We start from the raw sequence: 25,572 nt of genomic DNA, 5'->3' as shown, positions 1-25,572 counted from the left end.
TTCAAGAAAGTAGAAAATATTCACAAAAGGGTGCACAAAAGATCCGACATCAATATTTTGTGGACATTAACCTAATCTCAAACACATTCGGGGATACACCATTATTCCTTGTGAGAAATGGAACGGTAATTTATGGTAATCAGTAACACAAATTAGCACAGGGGAAAAATGCACACAGAAAAAGCCTGGTTTATAGACATGCTGAATGTTATTCTAAAAATAGAAAAATTTAATAACATCAAATGACTTCTTGACAGGTAAACTCGAATTTAAATCCCCATTCTCCAAAGTTATCTGCTATTTTCGATTAGTAATTTTCACACAAACTATGTATTAAATGACACTGGATATGTGAAGGATAGAATAATGTGTTAGTCCTACCTAACTAGAAGGCTGCGAAACATTCATTGGCTGATTGTTGATCGGTCGCCAATTCTATAGAAAACAAACCCTACACATCCTGTACACTTGTAAAACATGCGGAAACTAATAAAAGTTCTCGATTTAATTAATGTTTCCCATGAATTATCAATTCTGATTGATGTCACAATAGGTAGTTTTCTACCAGAATGTTGTACTTCAGAATTCACAGTTGAAAAAAAACAGGATAATCATAGCTTAATAATTACCGATATGATATATCAATGCAGGCTCCCTCCGTTAAACATCCTGAGTCGCCTCACAAAATCAATGTCCCTCCCCAAGGACAAAGGAAGTAACTGTTTAAAGAGCACCCGGGTAAATACCCCTACAATACACTAAACATGCCCGTGATGGTCCATATACTTATTGATTCTCATAACATTGCAGTACAGGTCCGGCCTGTTGTTGACGGTGTTTGATATTACTATACAAACATTAATATTTGTGCAGAACCTGTCCGGTGTTTACAAAATATCAATTGACAACTAAAAAGTTGTTATGTCCTCTAATTGTTGACAATTGATTTTGAAAATGTAACTTGTTCCCATTGTTTTCCGAACGTTACCTAAAAGATAAGTACTTAACATTTGTGTTTTTTATGTATTGCAGCATATAAATAACCCCATTACCATTATGGATATACCCTTATGGGCCAGAGAGAAAGTATAACTGGAAACTATCCAAATGAACTACCAGGACAATATATCAGACAAATCTAATATAAAATCTTACCAGATCCACATAAATATTTAAACACCATCTAAGTGTTTTGTAAATGAAATCAGTCTGAACTAGTTACACCATCCCATCTGTAGCATTAATACAGCAAGGTAACCTAGTGGCCTTCATATCTGTATCTGTCTTATGTCAGAAATTATCTCTACTACTGACCCCTTGTATCATCTACTACTGACTCCTTGTATCCTCTACTACTGACCCCTTGTACCCTCTACTACTGACCCCTTGTATCCTCTACTACTGACCCCTTGTATCCTCTACTACTGACCCCTTGTATCCTCTACTACTCACTGACCTTGTATCCTCTACTACTCACTGACCTTGTATCCTCTACTACTCACTGACCTTGTATCCTCTACTACTCACTGACCTTGTATCCTCTACTACTCACTGACCTTGTATCCTCTACTACTGACCCCTGGTAACCTCTACTACTGACTGACTTTGTATCCTCTACTACTGACCCCTTGTAACCTCTACTACTGACCCCTTGTATCCTCTACTACTGACCCCTTGTATCCTCTACTACTGACTGACCTTGTATCCTCTACTACTGACCCCTTGTATCCTCTACTACTGACCCCTTGTATCCTCTACTACTGACTGACTTTGTATCCTCTACTACTGACCCCTTGTATCCTCTACTACTGACCCCTTGTATCCTCTACTACTGACCCCTTGTATCCTCTACTACTGACTGACCTTGTATCTTCTACTACTGACTGACCTTGTATCCTCTACCACTGACTGACCTTGTATCCTCTAGTTAATCTTACACCTTGTGTCCTATATTACTGGTACCTGTGTTTACCCAACTACAATGTACTGGCCCTGTCCTCTAGTTACCGATTCCATACCCACTGGGTTCCATACATTGTCTCTATCTTGTCCCCCGGTACACTCATCATATATCACATACAGGTCTCTTTACCAACATATACTGGTCTTGATCTTAAACACTGAACCCTTATTACTTGGTGTCTCCTACTACAGGTTTCCTGACTCGTGTCCCTTTAATTTCTGACTCCTTCCTGGTCCCTCACACATACTGAAGTCTGTCACATCCAGGACAACTACCTTTGTCTCAATTTTCTTATCAACGAATATTTTTGTACCAATTTGATTTTTATCAATGAAAGATGCATCTAAATATAATATGGGAAGAGGATACCTAAGTTTTGAAGATTTTAGTCAATGTAGGTACAAACCAATATCTTACCTTATGTACCACCAGAGCTGACTGGTAGGAACCATCTATCCTTAATGCTACCCCGATACAGGTGACACAAGTTATAGTACTCCCACCTCGACACAGGTGACACAAACTCTTGGATGAATCAATACCTTATATAAGTAGTAAGTTATACCCACTGATAGGTAGCCAATAGGTTACAGATAGCTCTACTTCTAGATTTAATTCCCCACACTGTATAAAGTTAAAAGTCCTGTATTATTCATTCAGTCAATTGAATTCTAAAGGCAGTAAGCTAACTGTGAAAGGTGAGGGGTCTATTGGAGATTGGGTAGCGGGAGATGGAATGGAGCGGCATAAAAACTGTGAACCAAAGGGGAGTCATTGTGGTGCTTACAACATGTAAAAGTTCCCTTTCAGTAATTTAATTTTCTAGACTGAACACCCAATACATTTACTTTATATTAACTGAAGCCTACCAGGGATCCACTAATTGGGCAAGGAAGTGTATTCAGGTGTGGCAACGGTGATTTAGAGTCGACCAAGTTTGGTTTTCAGATTATAAATACGCTCTTGGTGATTATAATATCTGTGGTGTTCAATACCTAACCTTCGACTCAACAGTCTAATTAACAGTAAACATGTAAACAAAATCTCTATTGGAAACCCCAGACACTGACCTTATCTAAAAGCATGGATTCAACTTGAATCAATACTAATATTTGATTCACATTAATATTTCAAATTCATTTCAATATTCTGCAAGATATATCACGTCCATATAAAAGGTCATCTGATTGCTTTAACACTGAAGGGGAATAAAAACGAGAATATCGTCAAACTTAAGCCACCTGCCTACCATCATCAATCAAATAAAAAGGTACTTCAGGGTAGGTTTCTAGATCTGAAGAACAAATTACATTTCAACAACAGGATTTCATTTTTTTACCTTCAGAAGCCGATAGCTTGGTATAAAGATAAATCTAAGTTCATGAGGGGTCGAAATCTTGTAGTTATAAAAAACTTCAATGTTGACATATGATTCCTACATCAATATTTGGCTCTAAGGGGCCTGTAGCTAATACAATAACATACCTACACCTAAATGGCTTCTATTCTTCTGTCATTGCCCCTCCAATAACCTCGATCAAAACGTTTAAAGGAATATGTAGCACCATTTCTCTACCAGGATATAGACTTTCGACCATTAATCAACATAGATTGTTCTCATAAATAAAACTTTAAACCTTTAAAATCTAACCCCTTTCTTTGTGATTCACCAATTAAAGAGCCCAGTAAGTCTACACTCAGATCAAGAGGCTAGGCCATCAGAAAGTTTCGCTGCTCTAATCAGGTGGGGCAGACAAGACCCTACCTGCTATGTAGATCCTGGTACTAAGTTGACCTGTATATTTCCTACTTATGAAGAAGAGGGATATAAAAATCTTTCCCCGCTTATAATCATTTACAGTGCTACCTGTCGAAACCAAACCTTGTGTAAATCAGATACATAGGTCTTAAAATATGTACCTTTATAACTCTCAAAAACCTCTCTATTATGTACAGATGCAAGCTCTTTTGTTTGTTTTACACAGGTACTATACTAACTGTTCGTAATTTTAACAACAACAAAAATAGATAACTGAAAAATTCAACTTCATGATGACATCAGTAGATATCAAACTATGGAATATAGCTATCAACATTATGAGAGAAACATTTTCTACATCCAACTTCATAATGACATCAGTAGATATCAAACTATGGAATATAGCTATCAACATTATGAGAGAAACATTTTCTACATCCAACTTCATGTCAAGGCATCAGATAATATAAAACTATGGAACATATCAGATCAAAATCAGAAACATTTTCTTTGCAAAGTTTAAAACAAGGATATAAATGTTAACTTACACTAGTGAACATGGCCGATCAAACAACCTGACACATTCACGTGGTCAATGGTCAAGGATATGACCGTTCCGTAAGGTTTGTCACTCTGATTAAACCGATTCCTGCCCTTGGAGCTCCCTTATTAGCTGTTAGTTTCTCTGCTCCTGCCAGTCCAACAGTCTAAGTAGGAAACCCTATCACATCTACGATTTTAGGCAAAACAAGCTTTTTATTTATGACATGGTGCTATTGATTGTAGACTCGACCTGGAGTTTGACCTAAGTGTGTCGCCCAATACAAATCTCCAAAACGTCTGTTTGTCATCTCTAACAAATGTACATACATGCTTTGGCTTCACCCAGAATAACTTAGCTTATCCCACTTATCTCTACATTAATAACAGCAGTTCTCAAGTCCGTGTTGTTACGTCTTTTAAGCTAAATCAGGAATATCACACACAAACAATGTGGGACAGGTAAAAAGCCCTATCTCAGCGTCGGGAGACAAACATTGGGGGTAAACATGCATGAACACCTTTGGACTATGTCATACATTCTGCTGAATGTCAGTTTGGTTGTTACAACACAGCCATTTATCACCAAAGAACCTATACCTCAGTTATAACACTTCCCATCAGGGAATCCTCCCGCTGAATCGAGGTCTCGGAACATTCCCTCCATACAACTAAATATTGTACGACAGTCCATTCTTATCTAATATCAAACTTATATACAGAACCATTGACCCTATTGGAGTGATAACAATTTGATTTCTAGTAATTCAATACCACCCCAGAAAGTGACATATCATTATCGCTAAATATTACTCCCCTATTATATAACACTGAAGTCTTTAGTCTAACATCTAAATACAGACACTCAGTTTCTTATTCCAATGCCTTGAAAACTTACTTACAATCCTGGTATGAAAAATTTTGATGTGGTTTGATATGCCACATGGTACTTTCTTTTTGCGATACAGAGATTTACAATGTAGATGTGTTCAGTCCATACATATATTTGAAAATATTTGCCTTTTATTGATTTTGTTTATAGGATGAGAGGTGGAAGTGGTTAGACATATCATATCTTTTTGATGTTTGGGACCACAACAACATTAGGTCATGACCCCAACTACAAAAATGTTTTGTGAAAAATTGAACATATTGCTGTATATCATTCTCATCAAATAATATAAAGAGATCAATCATTTGTATGTATCATTGGCATCAATCACTTCCTAATTCACAAAACCAAATTATTTTTTTATTTTTTTCAAAAATTAAAATTTGGGTCCAGGAGGTTTTGTTCCATCTTTTGTCAAAATTTATCTCTTAAGTTGTATGAGTTTAATGAGTTTTTTAACATGTATGTAAGGTGTATGAATTTAATGAGTTTTCTAACATGTATGTAAGGTGTATGAATTTAATGAGTTTTTTAACATGTACATAACATGTATGTAAGGTGTACGAGTTTAATGAGCTTTCTAACATGTATGTAAGGTGTACGAGTTTAATGAGTTTACTAACATGTATGTAAGGTGTATGAATTTAATGAGTTTTTTAACATGTACATAACATGTATGTAAGGTGTACGAGTTTAATGAGCTTTCTAACATGTATGTAAGGTGTATGAATTTAATGAGTTTTTTAACATGTACATAACATGTATGTAAGGTGTACGAGTTTAATGAGCTTTCTAACATGTATGTAAGGTGTACGAGTTTAATGAGTTTACTAACATGTATGTAAGGTGTACGAGTTTAATGAGTTTTCTAACATGTATGTAAGGTGTATGAGTTTGATAAGTTTTCTAACATGTATGTAAGGTGTACAAGTTTAATGAGTTGTCTAACATGTATGTAAGGTGTACGAGTTTGATAAGTTTTCTAACATGTATATAACATATATGAATGTAATGAGCTTTAATTCTAACATGTATGTAAGGTGTACAAGTTTAATGAGTTTTCTAACATGTATGTAAGGTGTACGAGTTTGATAAGTTTTCTAACATGTATATAACATATATGAATGTAATGAGCTTTAATTCTAACATGTATGTAAGGTGTACGAGTTTAATGAGTTTTCTAACATGTATGTAAGAAGTATGAGTTTGATAAGTTTTCTAACATGTATGTAAGGTGTACAAGTTTAATGAGTTGTCTAACATGTATGTAAGGTGTACGAGTTTGATAAGTTTTCTAACATGTATATAACATATATGAATGTAATGAGCTTTAATTCTAACATGTATGTAAGGTGTACAAGTTTAATGAGTTTTCTAACATCTACATATAAATTATGAGTTTTCTGACATGTACATATAAATTATGAGTTTTCTAACATCTACATATAAATAATGAGTTTTCTGACATGTACATAAAAATTATGAGTTTTCTGACATGTACATATAAATTATGAGTTTTCTGACATGTACATATAAATTATGAGTTTTCTAACATGTAAATTGCATGAGTTATATCCCTTTTCCAGTTGATTTGATTATCCCGTCTCCCCACTGTGTGGTCTACATATGTACATAATAAACCACAAACTACATCAGTGACTCCATTGTATATGATGAACTGGTGTAAGACAGTTTTACATAACAAATTATCATGTTCTGTGTATTGGTATAGAGTACGACCGGATACTTCAACACGATATTATCTGATATCAGTCCAATACAATCTTACCCTGTAGGATTACATTACACTTTATTAATTACTTCTCTTATATAGATTGTATGTACCTGGCTACTTCATCTTGTAAAATCGATGTTATTAGATAAAAGTAAAACCTTTCAAAAGCAGTGTAAAAGGAGGGAGGCATTTTTCCCTGTTCTTTCACATCCGATGCCAAACACTATCCCACAGTGAGGGTATTGAGTCTCAGATGAAATCTGGGAAATCTTGAGAAAAGCAGGGAGAATAGTGTAAAAAGGCACATGTTTTTATATTAGTTAGTTACAGGTTTATCGCCTACATGACTACTTCAAGATGGTAGGTTCCGTCTCACCAACTATAGCCAGAGTTCTGTTGATGTAGGTCCTTGTGGCTTTCTGTAGTGTTTAATAAGGTCTCTATCACTCTGCTGACAGATCATGCTTTTTGACTCCGTTGTTTGTCAATAATCATGTCGGAGTCTCAGGTTTGTTTCCTATTTGGGCAATCAGCTGGAATGTGCTTTCCCTTTTCTTCCACACTGTTCCATTACATTATTTCAATCAATACCAATTTGAAAGATATTTATAAAAAAAAAAAAAAAAAATTCTTTCTCCTTTTTTCAGCCATAATTAACTGTTAAACATCTTTAAGACATTTTCCTCTTCAAAGTAATAAATGTCAAGCAAAACAAATACCTAGTAATTTTATTCTCCAATAAAACAGGACACGTCGTAAATACTTGAATAAAGAATACTGACATATTTCAACATTTATGGCCAGTATTGAATTAGCTGGCGATTCTTCATGGTTGTAATGATTGACATGCAGTGTGCTGTAAAGTGATTCAGGCCGATGAAAAAATGTCCATTTGATTTACAAACATACAAAGGTTTCTACAGGACATTAAATTTAATGGAAGAACACACAATAAAGACGTGCAGTACTTTATCTACAAACACACTTAACAATAAATAATAATTTCATTTACAATTGGTGTTCAAACACTCTCAGCCATTCTATATATCAGAACAGTCAATATTGATAGGTACCAGTGTCACACAAACCTCCAGAATGAAATCTATTTGTTCAGTAGTTATGTAGCCATGTCAGAGAGGAAGCCTTATCCAAATCTAATTGGAATGGAGCATATACATATAGATCTACGAACTTAAGAACCCTTCTTCTCAAAACTGTAGGGTCTGTTTCATGTACGGTTATGAAGAGCAAACACTTTGAGAGTAATCTCCGATCTTTAAATGGAAGTAAATGTTGACAAATTAAAATTCTCAACAGATCTTAATGTAAAATAAACATTTTTATACAAACTATATTTAATCACATGAAACATCACAGTTCACTAGATACTACACTGGACCGTATTAACAACATTTCTATAATTTAAGCTTCACTACCGGCTACTGTGGCCCTGTAATTATTTGTCATCCATAATTCAATTAAAAGGGCTGCTACAGCTCAATGGTTAGAGCACCAACTACGTAATCTCGGGTGAAGATCCGAAGGTGTGTGGTTCGACACTCCTAACCCATATTGGTTTGTTTCTTGGGAAGCTGAGAAAAGTTATTAGTCTAGGTAAATAATCTTAAGATCTGAGAAGTGGTAGAAAGGTAGATCTACCCAACAGGAATCCTTTTTTTTTTCATTTTGCTATTACATTTTCCAGTCATCAGGTAAAAATCTGGATTCAAACCTAACATTGTTATCAGAAATGGCCACTGTTTCAGCATTTTTCTTCAAGACTATTGTCTAATCCGTTAGCTTCATCTGGTTTGAGCTTCCATAGAGCCTTATATATAACTACGATACTTGTTGTTACAAATTATCAGAAATGACATATCCTGGACCAATTTTTTCTTTCTTACTTTTGATAATTCTCTGCTTTTTTAATTTACAAAAGCACTACGAAATATCTGCCTTTCACCAACATTTAATATTTCACAAAGAGTCAACATATTTCTGGATGATCTTTGGGTCTATTTCAGCTTTTACCACTAAGTTCAAAACAACTTCCTAGATTTTCAGTGATCTTTTTCCTGACTCTTTTCCCAGTTTTTATAAGAGTGTCTATATGTCTATATTTTGTTCCTTTAGTCACCCCTATCATGTCTAGATACACCCTTCTCTTCGCTGCCTTCCAAACAACCTATGTAAACTATCCAACTACCTTCTTTTTTTTCCTGTTTGAGGATGCTTTTTATTAAAATTCTGCTTTCTCGTAACATTTTGTTCTTATGTCTCTACATTAACTCCTACAATCTATATATCATACTGATGCCTAAAGTGGTCAGTTTTTCCTGCTGGACTTCAGTATTGAAAGTTTGGTACAAGGAATAGTCTTCAGTGGAAATTATCAGATCTAGATTAAACAGTCTCTCATCGTCTTGTTGTTTGTTCATGTGTTGATAGAGAAAATTATACCAAAATTTTTATACATTTCTTTCATCACTTATTAAAAGCAGAATGTATATGCATATTATTTAAACTAATGGAATTATAACCAAAGCTATTACCAATGACAAACTAGCCATAAGTAATCAAGAGTTGTCTCCCTTTATGTGTTTTGCTCCTCATTATCAGCATAGCTCGACATGTCAACACGTAGACCAGTGTTGCAAAAGTTCTTTTCTTTTCCACATTTTGTTTTTTGTTTTTTGTTTTTTTTTCATTTGTCTATTTATTTTTTATTTATTTATTTATTTTTGCTTCAACAGAAAGAGAATAATCATGTACCAGGTATACAAAACAAGAAAAAATACTTGTACATGTGATGTTTCATGTTGACAACTGTAGACCTGACAACAAAATGATGATGGAAATAGTCCAATATAAACCATTTATGGTTGTATCGATCCACATCATCTGGCAGCTTTCAAAAGACAAAACTTAAATACAAGTGATCTCTATTCTTAAACTAATGAAATATTCATCATTATGGAATAACAACATACCATAACCAGTAGCCTCAGCCTTATTATCTTTGGTAGAGGTTGTACAATGGACTTTCATATCATAAAACTGTACCATAAAACTGGATTTCTTTGTAATAATTGCACCTTTTTTTTCAAATAATAGTATTTCCTTCGAAATTAAAAACAAGTCCGGAAGTGATATGTCCCTACATGAATTATAGAAACTGTTTCCCTTCTCTTATGTGGAACAGATAATCTGAGCATCAAAAGCTAGAATTCACAATTCTGACAATCCCCCTAACAAAAGCATTGACTCTAGTCTACGTCATATCTGAATATAAAGTAGGGAGATTTGTAGACTTTATTTGGACTCAGTCATCAGAGTAGTTTATGAGAAGTAGAACAGTTGAAAATGTTAATTGTTTATAAAATTGAAAACTATAACAACTAGATGTCAATACATGTACCAATTAATTAGAGGCCATAGCAGGTCATAAATGAAGCTTATGCTAATGAAATTGATAAAATAAGCACATGTTATTTGAAAGATAATGTTATAGAGTTATATGGCCTGTTGTTCCAAATGATCATACCCAAAACCAAATTTCTCTAACACAATACTCAATAGTTTACATATACTGTTATTTTCAATAGCTTTCTCTGTTATAAGATAAGACAATTTCATTCCTGGTAACATTAGGATCTCTTTGTCATTCTAATCTGTAAATGTTTAAAAACCAACCACACAGCTTATATTAAAGAGATTTTGACAACAACCAAAGGGCTGTAACTCCTACTAACTTACTGACAGTTATTGGAACACTCCAGCTGGACATCAGACTGAAGAACAGTAGTAATTGAAAATACTTTTAAAAGCTTTAGTGTTAAAACAGCGGTAGTTGTATATTAATCAGGCAATGACTATATCACTTGTTATCTTAGTTATCAGCATGTGTCTTTGTTACATCTGCTATATATCCTATTACATGGTACAAGGTCATAATCCGTAATTCTTAAAGACATATATCATACCTAACATTTTCTTTTTTTTTTTTTTTTTTTGCAAAATTCCATTTCTAATTTTATTTCGTCATTGCAATTAAAAAACTGTACTAAACTTTGACAAAAAAATACGCTCACCTTATTTTTCTGTTCCACAACATGAAGATTTAGGATATTCTTAGCCAGGTAATTATCAAACCTGTAATCTGTGTCTGTATAAGAGGCTACTTTGAGCCATCAACATCATTTCTTTATCAGACATCATACCACAAGAATCCCCTGATCAACACAACTAAGTCTTAAATAAAGATGTTTTATTTTATTTTCACAATATAAGAATAACTTACAAATTAAAGATCTCAGGTGTCCCACCAATGTCATTAACACAATTAAATGACATCAGTGATTACTATTTGTACCTGAAACTACCACAATTTCTACCTGATCAGAGTGGTGCTTTCATGGGCTGGTGGCTGACGACCGACATCCAACAAATAAACAGTTACCAGATACAAACAATAGTCTCTCAAGTGTCGTAAATTAACAGAATATGATCAGTCTGAAATTGTCATTATGTCCTGCCCCCACAAGGCCTTACAGGTGTTAGCTGTGTGACTACAGGTGTAACATGTTTGATAAGGCCAACACAATTTGTTCAAGCATTCTTGTTACCAGGTACACAGACATTAATGCACTCGCTCCTATGCAGCAATGAGTCACATGCAGAAGGGGTCAAAGGTTACCAATGACCATCAGAATATGATCAAGTGTAGAACATGATGTCATGAAACCATGGTGTAAAATATGGGGGGGGGGGGGGGGGGGAATAGGCCCCTTATTGTGACACCTGTATGTGATGGGGTGGATATGCCCCTGAATGTGACAGGGCAGATATGCCTCTGAATGTGTTGGGGTGGATATGCTCTTGAATGTGACGGACGGATATGCCCCGGAATGTGACAAGGCAGATATGTCCCTGAATGTGACGAGGCAGATATGTCCCTGAATGTGACGAGGCAGATATGCCCCGGAATGTGACGAGGCAGATATGCCCCTGAATGTGACAGGGCAGATATGCCTCTGAATGTGTTGGGGTGGATATGCTATTGAATGTGACGGGCGGATATGCCCCGGAATGTGACGAGGCAGATATGCCCCGGAATGTGACGAGGCAGATATGCCCCGGAATGTGATGGGGTGGATATGCCCCTGAATGTGACAGGGCAGATATGCCTCTGAATGTGTTGGGGTGGATATGCTATTGAATGTGACGGGCGGATATGCCCCGGAATGTGACAAGGCAGATATGTCCCTGAATGTGACGAGGCAGATATGCCCCTGAATGTGACGAGGCAGATATGCCCCGGAATGTGATGGGGTGGATATGACCCTGAATGTGACAGGGCAGACATGCCTATAAGACAATATAAATTGGTGAGTCATAGGCATATAAATGCTCTATTTGGAGATTATGAACACATGTAGAGGGCAACCAGATTGTATTTCAGACGTAAATTTTTCAGAAATTTACCTTAATTTCGCACTATGTAAATAAATGATATAAGCTCTTTAGAACTTTATTTTACCACAAATGGTCTTCTTGGTAGGAAAAACCCTTGGGAACCACACCAACATCCGGTAGGTGACAACTGTTATCAAAAGTTACCTTCTACCCTCAGGTGGTCTGAAGCACAAACTTTAGTACTTTAAGCAATTTTGCCAAAAATGTCAAGAAAGGTAACATGAATCAAATATTACCTACATTTGGTAATTTCCAAATTTTACCTACACCAGCCTTGTAACATTCAACTCCAGTTACATATTCATCCTTAAGTACAAACATTTAAATTCTTTAACAGCTGACCTTCCTAAAATTCTTTACACTATTATTTCAACAATTTAAAAATATCATTCTTGTTTAAAAATTTATACAAGAATAAATAGAAGACCCACTACGACAGTTCGGCAATACAAAGCTGAATGCTCGAGGTCTTCGGTATCATGTAACACCCATTTGTCATACAAAGACTCGAACTAGCTTCTGTGTGCAGCTTTAATGTAGCGACCCTCTGCCTTCTTTGGGCAACTTCAATGTTGTGACCCATTGTAGTACATATCTTATTACACCAGAATACTTTAAATTAAACACAGTGTCAATGTGATACTGCAGATCAGGTGTTACCTACAAACATAGCCAAACCAATTTATATTAATTCATAATTATTGGATCAGTACACTGCCCGAAATACACACAACATTAACAAGAAGTTTATGAATTGTACTGAACTCTTGTATTACTATCAGGTTGTGTACTGGGAAGCTAACAGACATTCCTGATAATTCTATGACATCTTTAAAGTAAAACCGTAATGACATTAAAATAATGTAAAATTAATATTGAAATTTAAAAACTACTGTATTTGACCTAATAAGCACACTGTGCACTCACAAAAACAAAAGGGGTGCTCTTAATAAAACCATGTACAAAGAAAAACTTCCATTTGAAATATGGGCAGTATTTTTTTTTTTCTTTACATACATTTAGGTAGTGAAAATAATCTAGAATCTGTTAAAAAGTTAAAAAATTGAAGATTATATAGGCAGATCAATGACATTTTTCTATACATTTCAATCAGTGTACACTCTTCTTTTCTTGAAAAAGGTAGTGGTGAGGCAGCCACTAACTACTACAAGGTAACCCTGTGTTAAAATGGCTCTTGAATTCATTGGGCAATAAACCAAACAAATAAACAAAACCTTTAATAACTATTATTATACTTATGATCATGACAACTTATATTTACTCAGTTGGTAAAATGATGGACTTGGGAAGTAAGGGTTATTGGTTCAATTCCTGTTTTGAGCAGATATACACTGTTTTTTCAAATATTTTTCTACATTGAATTTGCATCATTGAATTCTGACATGATTTAAAAGATACAAAACACACTGTCAAATTACATATACAAACTGTAAAATAATAACAAATAATTGCCACAACAATTTTAAAGGAGATAATAGAAAGATAAATGTCTGTATGTTAACATTCAGTAGCTGTTAGATATACTGGTCAATTTACCACAGTGACCTCGATACAGAACCAAAATAAATACCTTCAAAACAATCATGTTCTGTCAGAAAGACATTAAGTTGTAGTACTATACTTTAAATGTAATTGAAGAAAGTCTGTGACGGAAAGGAGAACACCAAAACACTATGGCGTGTACAACCTAACTATTAGACGACTGTATGCTGAAATCCAGTTTAATCTTAATCTGCTGTTATTGATAGATCAATGACTACACCTTTACTAATGTAATTGACTCTGTTGTGTGTTACACAAAGGCCACAGTACAAAGGGTGTTTGTGGAATAGTAACAATTAGAGAAATTCCACTTTACTGGCCAGACCGATCAGCAAATATTCGTCAAAGTCAAATGGCATACAAGGTATGATATTGGGAATGAGGCTTATGTGGCTTTGGACATAGAGAAACTTTATCTATGGATTGGTTTGCACCTCACCTTCCATCTACACTGCTATCATTTGCCCCTCCCCATCTGTATGTATTACCTGATCCCCCCCCCTCCCAGCCACCCTCCAACTCTGTACTGCCTTGATTTCCAGCCCCCACTCTATATTGCCTTGATTTGCCCCCTCCCCCTCTCTATACTGCCTTTATTTGCCTTCCCACTTACTATACTGCCTTTCTTGATTTGCCCACTGCCCTACTCACTAAACTACCTTGATTTTCCCTTTCCCCACTCTATACTGCCTTGATTTGCCCCCTCTCCCACTCTATACTGCCCCTAATTGCCCCCTCCAACTATATACTGTCCTGATTTGCCCTTTCCTCCCATTCTATACTGCCTTGATTTGCCCCCTCAAACTATATACTGCCTTGATTTGCCCCTCTCTACCACTTTCTGCCTCACTTTGCCCCCTCCAACTCTATACTTCCTTAATTTGCCCTCTCTCCAACTCTATATTGTCACTATTTGCCCCTCCACACCATCTTTATTGCCCCTCCCACTCTGTACTGTCACTATTTGCACCCTCCAACTCTATACTGCCTTGGTTTGCTCTTCCCTCCCATTCTAGACTATCTTTGTTGCCCCTCCAACTCCATACTGGCACTATTTGCCCCTCTCACTATATACTGGCACTATTTGCCTCTCCCACTCTATACTGCCACTATTTGCCCCTCCCACTCTATACTGCCACTATTTGCCCCTCCCACTCTATACTGCCACTATTTGCCCCCTCTCCTACTCTATACTGCCACTATTTGCCCCTCCCACTCTATACTGCCACTATTTGCCCCTCCCACTCTATACTGCCACTATTTGCCCCCTCTCCTACTCTATACTGCCACTAATTGCCCCTCCCACTCTATACTGCGACTATTTGCCCATACCACTCTATATTGCCACTATTTGCCCCTACCACTCTATACTGCCACTATTTGCCCCTCCCACTCTATACTGCCACTATTTGCCCCTCCCACTCTATACTGCCACTATTTGCCCCTCCCACTCTATACTGCCACTATTTGCCCCTCCCACTCTATACTGCCACTATTTGCCCCTCCCACTCTATACTGCCACTATTTGCCCCTCCCACTCTATACTGCCACTATTTGCCCCCTCCCACTGCTATACTGCCACTATTTGCCCCTACCCACTCTATACTGCCAATATTTGCCGCCCCTTCGCCTACTCTATACCTGACACTATTGGGCCCCTCCCACTCTATACTGCCAAACTATTTGCCCCTCCGCACTATATACGGCCACTATTTGCCCCCGCTCCTACTCTATACTGCCACTCATTGCCCTCCCAATGCTCTATACTGCGACTATTTGCCCCTACCACTCTATACTGCCACTATTTGCCCCTACCACTTCGCTAGACTGCCACTATTTGCCCCTCCCACTCTATATTGCCACTATTTGCCCCCTCCCACTCTAATAAGCTGCCACTATTTGCCCCTCCCACTCTATACTGCCACTATTTGCCCCTCCCACTCTAAATTGCCACTATTTGCCCCCCCCCCCCCCCCCCCCCCCCCACTCTATACTACCACTATTTGCCCCTCCCACCTCTATACTGCCACTATTTGCCCTTCCCTCCCATTCTAGACTGTCTTTATTGCCCCTCCACGCTCTATAATACCTGGATTTGCCCCACTTTCCATTCTATATTCGATTTAACAGACTCTATAGTTGTTCTAGGGTTTGAATCATGGTAGAGAACCTCACTAAAGAGTAGCAGTTCTGTATGGAGTATAAGACCAATTAAGGTATGCAGCCTGCTACTGTTCTCAATGTCCCATTTACCATTTCTTCTGACAGTTCAACTAATAGTCAATATTTTGTTTCCAGAATAAAAGAATAGATTTATGAATCAATACAACCTTCTTGTTTAACCCTTAGTACTTAAAAAATATGTTCCAGTATGTTTTCTGTCATTCATGTCACTCGACACCCTTTTCTGTCATCTGACAGTGGACATGAAACCGACTGAAGTTCAACTTCCCAGTAACCGGATATTTGCCAGTGTTCAAACCTAAAGTACCAATTTGAACAGATTAAATGGTTAAGTGTTGTGAATGCCCATAAAGAAGTGGAAAAAAACATGCCAGCAATTACGGAGAAAACATTTGTTCTGTCCGGAGTTACAGTGAAGTAATCCGGTAGAACTAGTATTGACCCATAATCACCCTGGTTGTTTCAAGATTCTAATTACAAGGTTAATCATGGTTACCTGGATAACAGTGCCCGCACCCGACATCTTTAGCATTAACAAAGATTTGTTGGTTACCCAGCAAAGTCTCGATCAACGACAATAAAGCTTACTATTGGACCTTTGACTCAGCAAGAATACAGACGAGTTGGTATGTAAATGATACGTGTAACTTTGGATTTTACACGTATGTGTATGAATATTTTATATGATGGTCAAAGCAATTGCAAAACACACAAATATCCAGTGTCATCAATAGAACTGTCCCACAAAAAACAAAGTCAAAGATTTCAATACCTACGAATGTAGTGTATTACATTGGTGGCACGGTGTACTGATAAAAACTCTTGAACACTCATGGTAAGTACGTGAATATTTTCTGTTAGGGAATAATAAAAAAAAAATCTTGCTATTAAGAATTTATTTACACAGAGCCTTTTGGTGTCAGCACCTGTGGTGTGTCCCCTCTCACTGGTGGGGACCACTTCACATAGCCTCGGAGTGTCAACACCACACACAAATATAGGTATAAAAACTTAGCACCACTGATAATGAGCCACACACTATGCCCTCAGTAACACTCCCGGACTATCAGTGTACATTGACCATTTATTTACTGATCATTCAAGAATTATCTGAAACATCAAGTAGTGTTAAACAAACTTGAAAGTAACATGAAATTCCAAAACAAAGTGTAAACTGTATAATCTGTTGTCTTGTTTGTCCCACATAAAGGATGTGATTGACAGGTTCTCCGGCTTACCTCGGAGAATTGTACATAGTGAGATTCAAACTGCTTCAGAGTACAAGCCATTCAAGTATAATCTATATGTTCACCTGTCTGGCTTACCCTAACATGAAGATATATACCCGAACAAGATTCGGAGCACACAATGAGAATTCGGGGCCCTGGATCAATCATGGATGAGGCACCAGTTTCCTTGTCAATTGTAAAATCGCCTTTTTTAAAACACCTCCAATATCCAAGTCGTCAAACTGAATTTCATATATCATTATTTACTGCTTAGCAAGTGATTTCACCTGTGAAATTTATTCTGTAATATGTGAAATTGATTATCAAAACATTGATATTTGAAATGCAAATTTTAAGAACAGATTTTCATAATAAATAGTGATGCTTGCATGTTTAATAATAATGCTTCAATGAGTTTCTTCAATATGGCACCTGACAATATTCTTTGTGACTTGCAGCATAAATGAATGTTACATAAGAATCTGTCATAAGCTGGTCAGGAAATAAAGTGGTTGTGGGTATATATATAACATGCTATTTCACTACGACACCTAATGCAGTTTGATTCAGTTTGACTTCACACTCGCTGTCCTGTTTATCTCACATTGAAATCAGATTGACACCAGATCATTTCACTGTATATAACACAGGGATTGAAACTCAACATTCTTGTCAAAGTGGTTTCAGTTGGAATTTTCTCCTGTGTGATAGTAAAATCGCTGAAAATAGCCACAAGGATGGTCACACAGAGGGAAATAAAAGCAGTGTTTTCCATTACAGATTTAGATTAGAATCTATCTAAATCCATGATCCATGTTTCAATCTTTTAGACAATACGCCATTACCTGAGGACAAAATCACGCTTACAAATAATGTACCTGGACTATCAGGCCAAATAGAAATGTATACATCTGTCTAGACTCTTGACTCAGTAATTAACAGTAACTCTACCTACCCAGATTTATAACAAATGTTAAGAGTATGTATCTGTAGTATGTATTTTCTAGTCAAATTTGAAAATTTCTTAAAAATAAATATGTATCTATCCATCTTTTTCCTAAATATAACTTTGTTTGGCCTAAAAGAAGACAGAAAGCATAAATTGGTTAAATCGAAGTGTGTTGTTTATAACAGTGGTCAAAGGTCATAGAAAGTTCAATTTTTGGAATATGATAACGTGACACTAATCACATATTTAAAGAACTGTATGTATAAGAATACTGACTGCACTGTACATTCAATGAGGGCTTAGGAATACAAGACTGAATGTCACCTTTTTAAATGACATCTTCCACGTCGTTGATATTTAATCATTGAAGACAAAGACGTTTGTGGTCAGGAGTTTCTATGTTTTCAAAATAAGGGTATTCGAAAGCAAATTGAAGAAATATCTTCTTATTGCAGTGTCATCTATAAAGCTGAAAAGAAATATCTGAATAAAATTCAACTGGAAATTTAACTATTATAACATATATAATCTATTTCCAGCTATCAGACCTCAACAGCTAAGCCACTGTTCTGTATTTCACCATGAGTCTTCGGTAAGTTGTCATTCTTCCACTGTTGACCTGAAAACATTGTCATTACACAGTTGATCAAATAAAACTATAATTACTTAATTCTGCCATTCCTGTATTGGTTGGCACTTAGCTTGAAAGTTTAAAGGACTTACTGGTTCATATTATACATCTTCTCCTCCACTGTATCTTTGCCTTGATTGGCTGTGCCCTTGACCTGCTGACCTTCAGAAGTTATCAGACAGTCTGAAACAGAAATTGTGATTAAGTCAGACTTTTAAAGTTCATAAAACATCTACTTCACAACTTCAAATCTATAAACTGGCAAACTTTATCAAATTCAAAAGGCTTCACCAAAGACCTTAGATTAGCCAACAAATATTGGTACCAAATAATTATTACTCTGAAGTTTTGTTTGTGTGTTGCAGACAATATCAATGATTTTTTGTTTGCTTCAGCATCCCATTAGTTATTTACTTCAAGAAGGTTTTTTAACAAGATGTTATACATGTAATTGAGAAAAGAGAAGAAAATGATAAGATCATGAAATCACTTTGCCACATTAGAGATACAGTAAAAAAGATATTTTTGCGAAACTTTCACTTATACTTATGCAAATAAATTGTTCTATCAATACAATAGCAGAGAGAGAGAGAGAAATATAGAAAGGTGCGAATATATGTTTGTGATCCTCATCATATTGAGGACAAAATTTCATTTTTTTTTTCCTTTTGTTTTTGTCTTATTGTGTCCAATTTATCAAAGTATAAGAATGAAGTGTATTAAAAGATACTATTGGAAAAAATCATCTGTATTTAAACTAGTCCAGCTTTTGTACAAATGTTACATCTGTTGTTTGCGATGCAAATATTTTGAGAAAATCATTAATGTTATGATGTCGCCAATTCTCCATTAATTACAGTGTCCCATACACCACATGTATCATGTATTTGTGTGCAGATGAGCTGTAAATCTTAATGCAATAAAACAATTTGAATTTGAAATATCAGAGAACTACACACGTAGCATGTGTTACATGTAACATTAACTGAACTGCATCAAATAAACTCACCAACAAATAATAAAAAAAAAATTAATGAAGATGAATGAATGTAGCAAAACTTATCAAATCCGAGCAGATGGAATAATTGGAGGCTTTACTTTGTTTTCTAGTTGAAAGCATTGGTTGGTAGAACAGAGGACAGAAAGAGAGATAGCTAAAGGCATTGATGCTGCATTTGTTTCAATGACCAAGATATCCAATCAGGCAGAATTAGTCGAAAAAATCCCAACATTGAAATTACAACACTCTCAAATGGTTCTAACTATCATACTGGGGATAGAAATTTATACTGTCTTATGTAATTTATATGATCCATGAAATGTCACAGAGGTTATGACACTCAATCATTGAAGTTGCCTGTTAACTGTTAGAATTGTATGCCTAGATTTTGTCAATCCATAAACTCCTATTATATCATCATTACAATTTGAACATTCTTCATATCAAATCATCAAAATTTAAAAATACATTTGAAAACTATATGCATCTCCATGCATTCAAACAAATAATTGCACATTAAATATTATTTTATGTAAGAGAAAACCAATTTACTAATGTAACAGAAGAGGGGAAGCACAAAGATCATAGTGGGTCACAGACCTCCAAAATTGAGACATAGTTATCCTTTAGACCACTGTAGCTGTGTGCTACTTTAGCAGGTTTGTACAAAGTTGTACCAAATAGATACCTATCATATAATGGAATGCAAATGAATCTCATGTGAGTTCCCAAGATGGCGGCCATCGCTCCCTTCAAACATAAAAACCTATTATCCTTTTACAACCTAACAGATGTAAAATCAATGCCTGAATAGTTCCATCAAACACTGACATACATTGTACATGATTAAAGAAAATCATCTCAAATGAGAGTCGGCCTCTCTTTTCAACAAAAAGTACATTTGCATGACAAATGAAGAGTTCCACCATATTTGATCGAAGTGGTACGTTTGAAAAAACGATTCACAATAACCAGTTTGGTTCTGCTGGTATAGTGCATTCCATTATGAGTACAGCAGATTTGTACGGTACAACTGGTATGAACCTAATAAAGTTACACATGGTACTAGGCCACCAACATTGGCACACTTTTTGACTTTTACTATATTTATTCCTTGTATTTATCTGGTTTTTTTCTGTTTTCAACCCAAAGGAAACAATATGTGCAACCTAAGTTCCAGTATTTGATTCCAAGTGTATAAACTTTAAAAGATATGGTCACAGACTTTAACAGATGAAAAATACAATGACCAGCCCGGGGCTCACCCTGAGACTTCTAAACACTTAAAGATTCACTACCAGACCACCTGAGTCCTGAAATCATCAAGTCAAGTTCTGCTATAATACTGCGGTATCATTTTTTAAAACAATTTGTTAACCTTTTTTTTTCTGTGCAATGACAAGGGAAATCAGGCAGAGGTTACTTTTGGGCCAGATTTTGAGATTTTTTATCCAGGCTTTTGCTGAAAATCTCTTGAAATTTCAGAATATGCCATACATGTATTAATCATGTATGAAAATTCCATCAACTTTCTTCAAAACCCAAAAATTCTTCCATAATATTTGTTACCTAAAATTACCCAGGTCATGAAATATTCAATATAACAAATGTCTGTTATAAACAACCTCTCGAAGGAAAATGAAATACAGCATTTAATTAATATGTAATAATGCAACCCTTCATATAATAAACTGTTAACAACAGACCTGGATTCTTCCCACAAGGGCATGTAATATAATCACCAGCCTACATGACCAGAAACATTGTTTTTTGTCCACCACGCCCCACACATTTTAACACCTACAATATCTCTACATCTGTAGTAACCCGCGACAGCCATTATTTTCTCTTACGTTACAAATCAAAGGGCTCCTTATTTCCAGAACAAATGGGTACCCGACTCCGCTGACCACAAATAACAGTTTTATTGTTCAAAATCTTGATGGCTTTAAATAAACCAGATCAAATGCATCCATATTCAGATGAATTAATTTCGATGTAATTTTTACCTGTAACTTATATTATCTGATATATTTTAATGGACAATTTGTTCAACTTATTCATGATTTTCCCATATGATAATTCTGACAGATAAAAAAATCTTTTATCTGTCAAAGTGTCCTACATGTATCAAGATAAAGTAATCTGAATGTAGTTTAAAAACATTTCACTTAGGGATGTCACCGACTTAGAATACTTATACACCAGCTAAGCAACACCTTTCCCTTTGCCATGCAGTTACTTTTTTCAGTTGAAAAGACTGTGCTCATCAATGGTATGAAACTCTAGTCTAATAAATATTAGTGAGTGCTACGAACAGTACACTTCAGTCAAATACATCTCAAAGGAATAATTATTTTATAACTCCTTTTTGAAAATTATTTTTTCCTCTATTTCATACAACATCAAATCAGAAACAAGCCATCCCCACCTAACACACTGTACCCCAACCCCCACCCCATACCACACCCTCCTTTCTACAACATAGGATTTAGTTATTTCCCCACCTGTATATACCATCTAATACACAGGGACTTGGCATAAATCCAGTCCATTGATGTAAAGTCCCTGTGACCCATTGCACTTAAATTCTCCTTACCAACATATCGCAACTGTACCAAACCTCATAATTTTAATCCATCATACCATGAGTAAGCAACCCGTCCCCTCAAACTTCCCAATCCCACAAAGATATCAGTACCCCATCTATCCTCTAATACGGATCTGTGTCTCCGAGGAACCCCCCTCCCAGTCTTATTTACATCCTCATCCCACTCACCAGCCTTTGCGTAGCTACTGGCCTCTATCCTAAGGCTATGTCTGTGTGGAGTTCTTTGAGTGACCGAGGACACGGGAAGATGTATGGGGCGGCGTGGACGAGCACCTTGGCTGCTGTGAGGGGGACTAGAGAAGGGTCCAAGAACCCGCGGAACATCGTACTGGACAGACACCACGGATGTCGGCATGTAAAACCTTTCCAAGTCATCTCTGGAGCGCTGGGTCAGCGTCAGGTCCGAAACTGACCGCCGGAAACACTCGGCCCGCATCCGGCTCTGGATACTTCAGCAGAAGAGAAATGGCGCGAAATTTATAAACCACTTGAGTATGTACATCCCCTCGTGTTACGAGTTATAAACAGCGGACACCCATACACTGCCATTTTATTCCAGTGGAATCTTCGTAGTACTGTTTAAATCCCAGAGTTTTGAAGTTGTTCACAATAGTAAATCCATGTCAACATATATGTACTGCGGGGCACGCCACGCCGTGTCGTCTGGCTACTCGCTTTTGAATATTAGCTGTGGTGTACTCGGCGTCTTACGCACGCTGTCGATCAATTGGCGTAATACATGTAATTCTATCTGATCAGGAGTGTAGATTTCAGTGTTGATGTTACGAGCTAACAAGGTGTGACTAAATGGCTGGCTCCCTATATATTTAATATATGATAAGCTGACCCAATAGAAGAAATTTTCAACAAGTTACCTGTGATTAAACAAAGCTTATATATATATATATATATTATATACTGTATATGTTTTCACTTTCTACACAAGGACTTGGACACTTTTCTAACACTTGAGTAATACAAACACACACACATACTGTCACCCACTGAACTTCAAGCAACAATTGACCCGAAAATAAAAGGTCATATTTTCATTGACGATAGGCCCTCTAAAATCGACCCCATATTAGATTATGATTATTATATAATCTTATACCCGCGGTTAAGCACATGCCCAAAATTTCTTCAGTTCAGAACTTAACAATCTTGCTTTAAAGGGCAAATCTAAACACATAGAGTGTCTACACCCTAGCGTTTGCATGAAATTTTAAATATTGATAAACGCGAATATTGACATTAAGCGTAATATGTATTCAAATTAAATGGCACTCGGATGTGAGACCCTGGGTCACTGCTCCGATGTAACGATAATGTAACACGCCTGTTTGATGTAGTATTACAATTGTTTGGACTTCAGCTTTATCACAAGGGTGGTATTGACATAGACTGTGTTTGTCTAGCTGTCGGGTACCGAGAATTTATACATTTTATATTTATAATCTCTATAAACGTAATTATCCTGTAAATTTTCTCCTTTGTGTACAGGAGAGGGTGTGGGAGTGCACGGCCTTGTATAAAGTGATGGAAGGGAGACAACTCTTATTCTTTCGTAGTAAAATCTCTGAATCTACATTTGGAATTTCGAAAAAAAAAATAACACCCAATCGCGCGCGCCTTTTGAAGTAGGTCGTAGATAAAGTTTCATATTCACCTCACGGATACATTCCTTGAATCCTTCACGATAGCATTTTTTACTTTTCATTTTCGATGGAAATGCTTTACATTTTTAAGGGTATTTAAAATGTTAATGATTTATTTATTTTTGTTTATTCATAACTGTTTTGTACGGTACGGTGGCTGATTAAGGACATACAAAGATTGTTTTCTATGTCAGGGCCTTAACTTAGTAACCTAGGGCCCTAACATAGCCCTAAGATAGCTATGTTATGGCCATAGGTTACTATGTTAGGGCCCTAGGTTACTAAGTTAGGGCCCTAAGATAGCTATGTTAGGTCCCTAAGTTACTATGCTAGGGCCCTAAGATAGCTATGTTAGGGCCCTAGGTTACTAAGTTAGGGCCCTAACATAGAAAAAAATCTTTGTATGTCCTGAATCAGCCACTGTAGTTTTTTTCTCTTCCTACACCTACGTATACAATTTTACCACACACTATCAAAGTTACTGTATTGAACACTTTTTAATTAATAAAATGTAGATTTTATTTTCGCTCTCTGTTTCCCATCAAATCTTACTAACCAATCCATTGATCCCTTGTAATGACGCCCAACACTACCATTTAATCCGTTGAAATAATATACTATTCCCCACAACATTTAAAACTCATCCTACCTACATACTATAGAGTATTCTAGCCCTTTAGGCTTTTAGAGAAATCAAATGTTTCCAGTATCGCCCTTCATGTTGCTTTGGCCTTTACTAAAAAAAATATAACTCGTCTAGAACCCATCAGGCAAACCTGACTTCTTTTTAGTTCGAAGTGTAGATCTGGAGAATGAGACGCCCGATCATAGTTTTAAGCTTTTAAGAGGGACGCATCATATTTTAACTAGATCTATTTATGTATGTCGTGCATTATGATAAATTTTCAATGGGTTTTTCATAACTTTCTTTTCTTTTCTTTTTTTTCATTGGATTTTCGTGAAATTCCATGCACGAGTAAAGAATTATTTGCTCTTTCATCCGATAATTTTGCTGAAATAGACGAATACACGCACATTGTTTTGTTCCTTGCTACTCGGCTAATGACGCCTCTGATTATTTTTTTTTAAAGAAATGTAAGTTGAAATATCTCTTGATCTCGGCTACGGAAGATTATACAAATAAAGGAAGGAGCAAGAAAATCTATTGAAAAACAAAGTCATGTAAAATCATTGATTTTTTTGGTTTTTTTTGGTTTAAATGTATGAAATTTACAGATAGATGTAGTAAAATTAATATGCGTCCAAATAAAAATTCTTCATGTAGAGTCTACTTAAAAAGCACGTCTCTCAGTGTAGATTTACCTGCAAGATACGAACACAGCTCTTTTTAATATCCATACGTTTGCTTACCAGTCTCGATTG

General features: G+C 36.1%; 1 protein-coding gene across 1 annotated transcript in view; it reads right to left on the bottom strand.

Annotated features, from left to right (window-relative positions):
* Positions 1-23,125, bottom strand: part of LOC117326009 — a 100,202-nt gene extending 77,077 nt beyond the window's left edge. The window contains exons 1-2 of the mRNA XM_033882567.1: positions 22,700-23,125; positions 19,013-19,103 (exon numbers count right to left, since the gene is read on the bottom strand). Of these exons, the coding sequence (XP_033738458.1) occupies positions 19,013-19,103; positions 22,700-22,967 (359 nt within the window). The 5' untranslated portion in view covers positions 22,968-23,125. The remainder of the gene's footprint in view (positions 1-19,012; positions 19,104-22,699) is intronic.
* Positions 23,126-25,572: the final 2,447 nt, after the last annotated feature.

Source organism: Pecten maximus, chromosome 4 (genome assembly GCF_902652985.1).
Source record: "Pecten maximus chromosome 4, xPecMax1.1, whole genome shotgun sequence".
NCBI classification, from domain to species: domain Eukaryota; kingdom Metazoa; phylum Mollusca; class Bivalvia; order Pectinida; family Pectinidae; genus Pecten; species Pecten maximus.
This window is presented reverse-complemented; position numbering and strand designations above follow the sequence as displayed.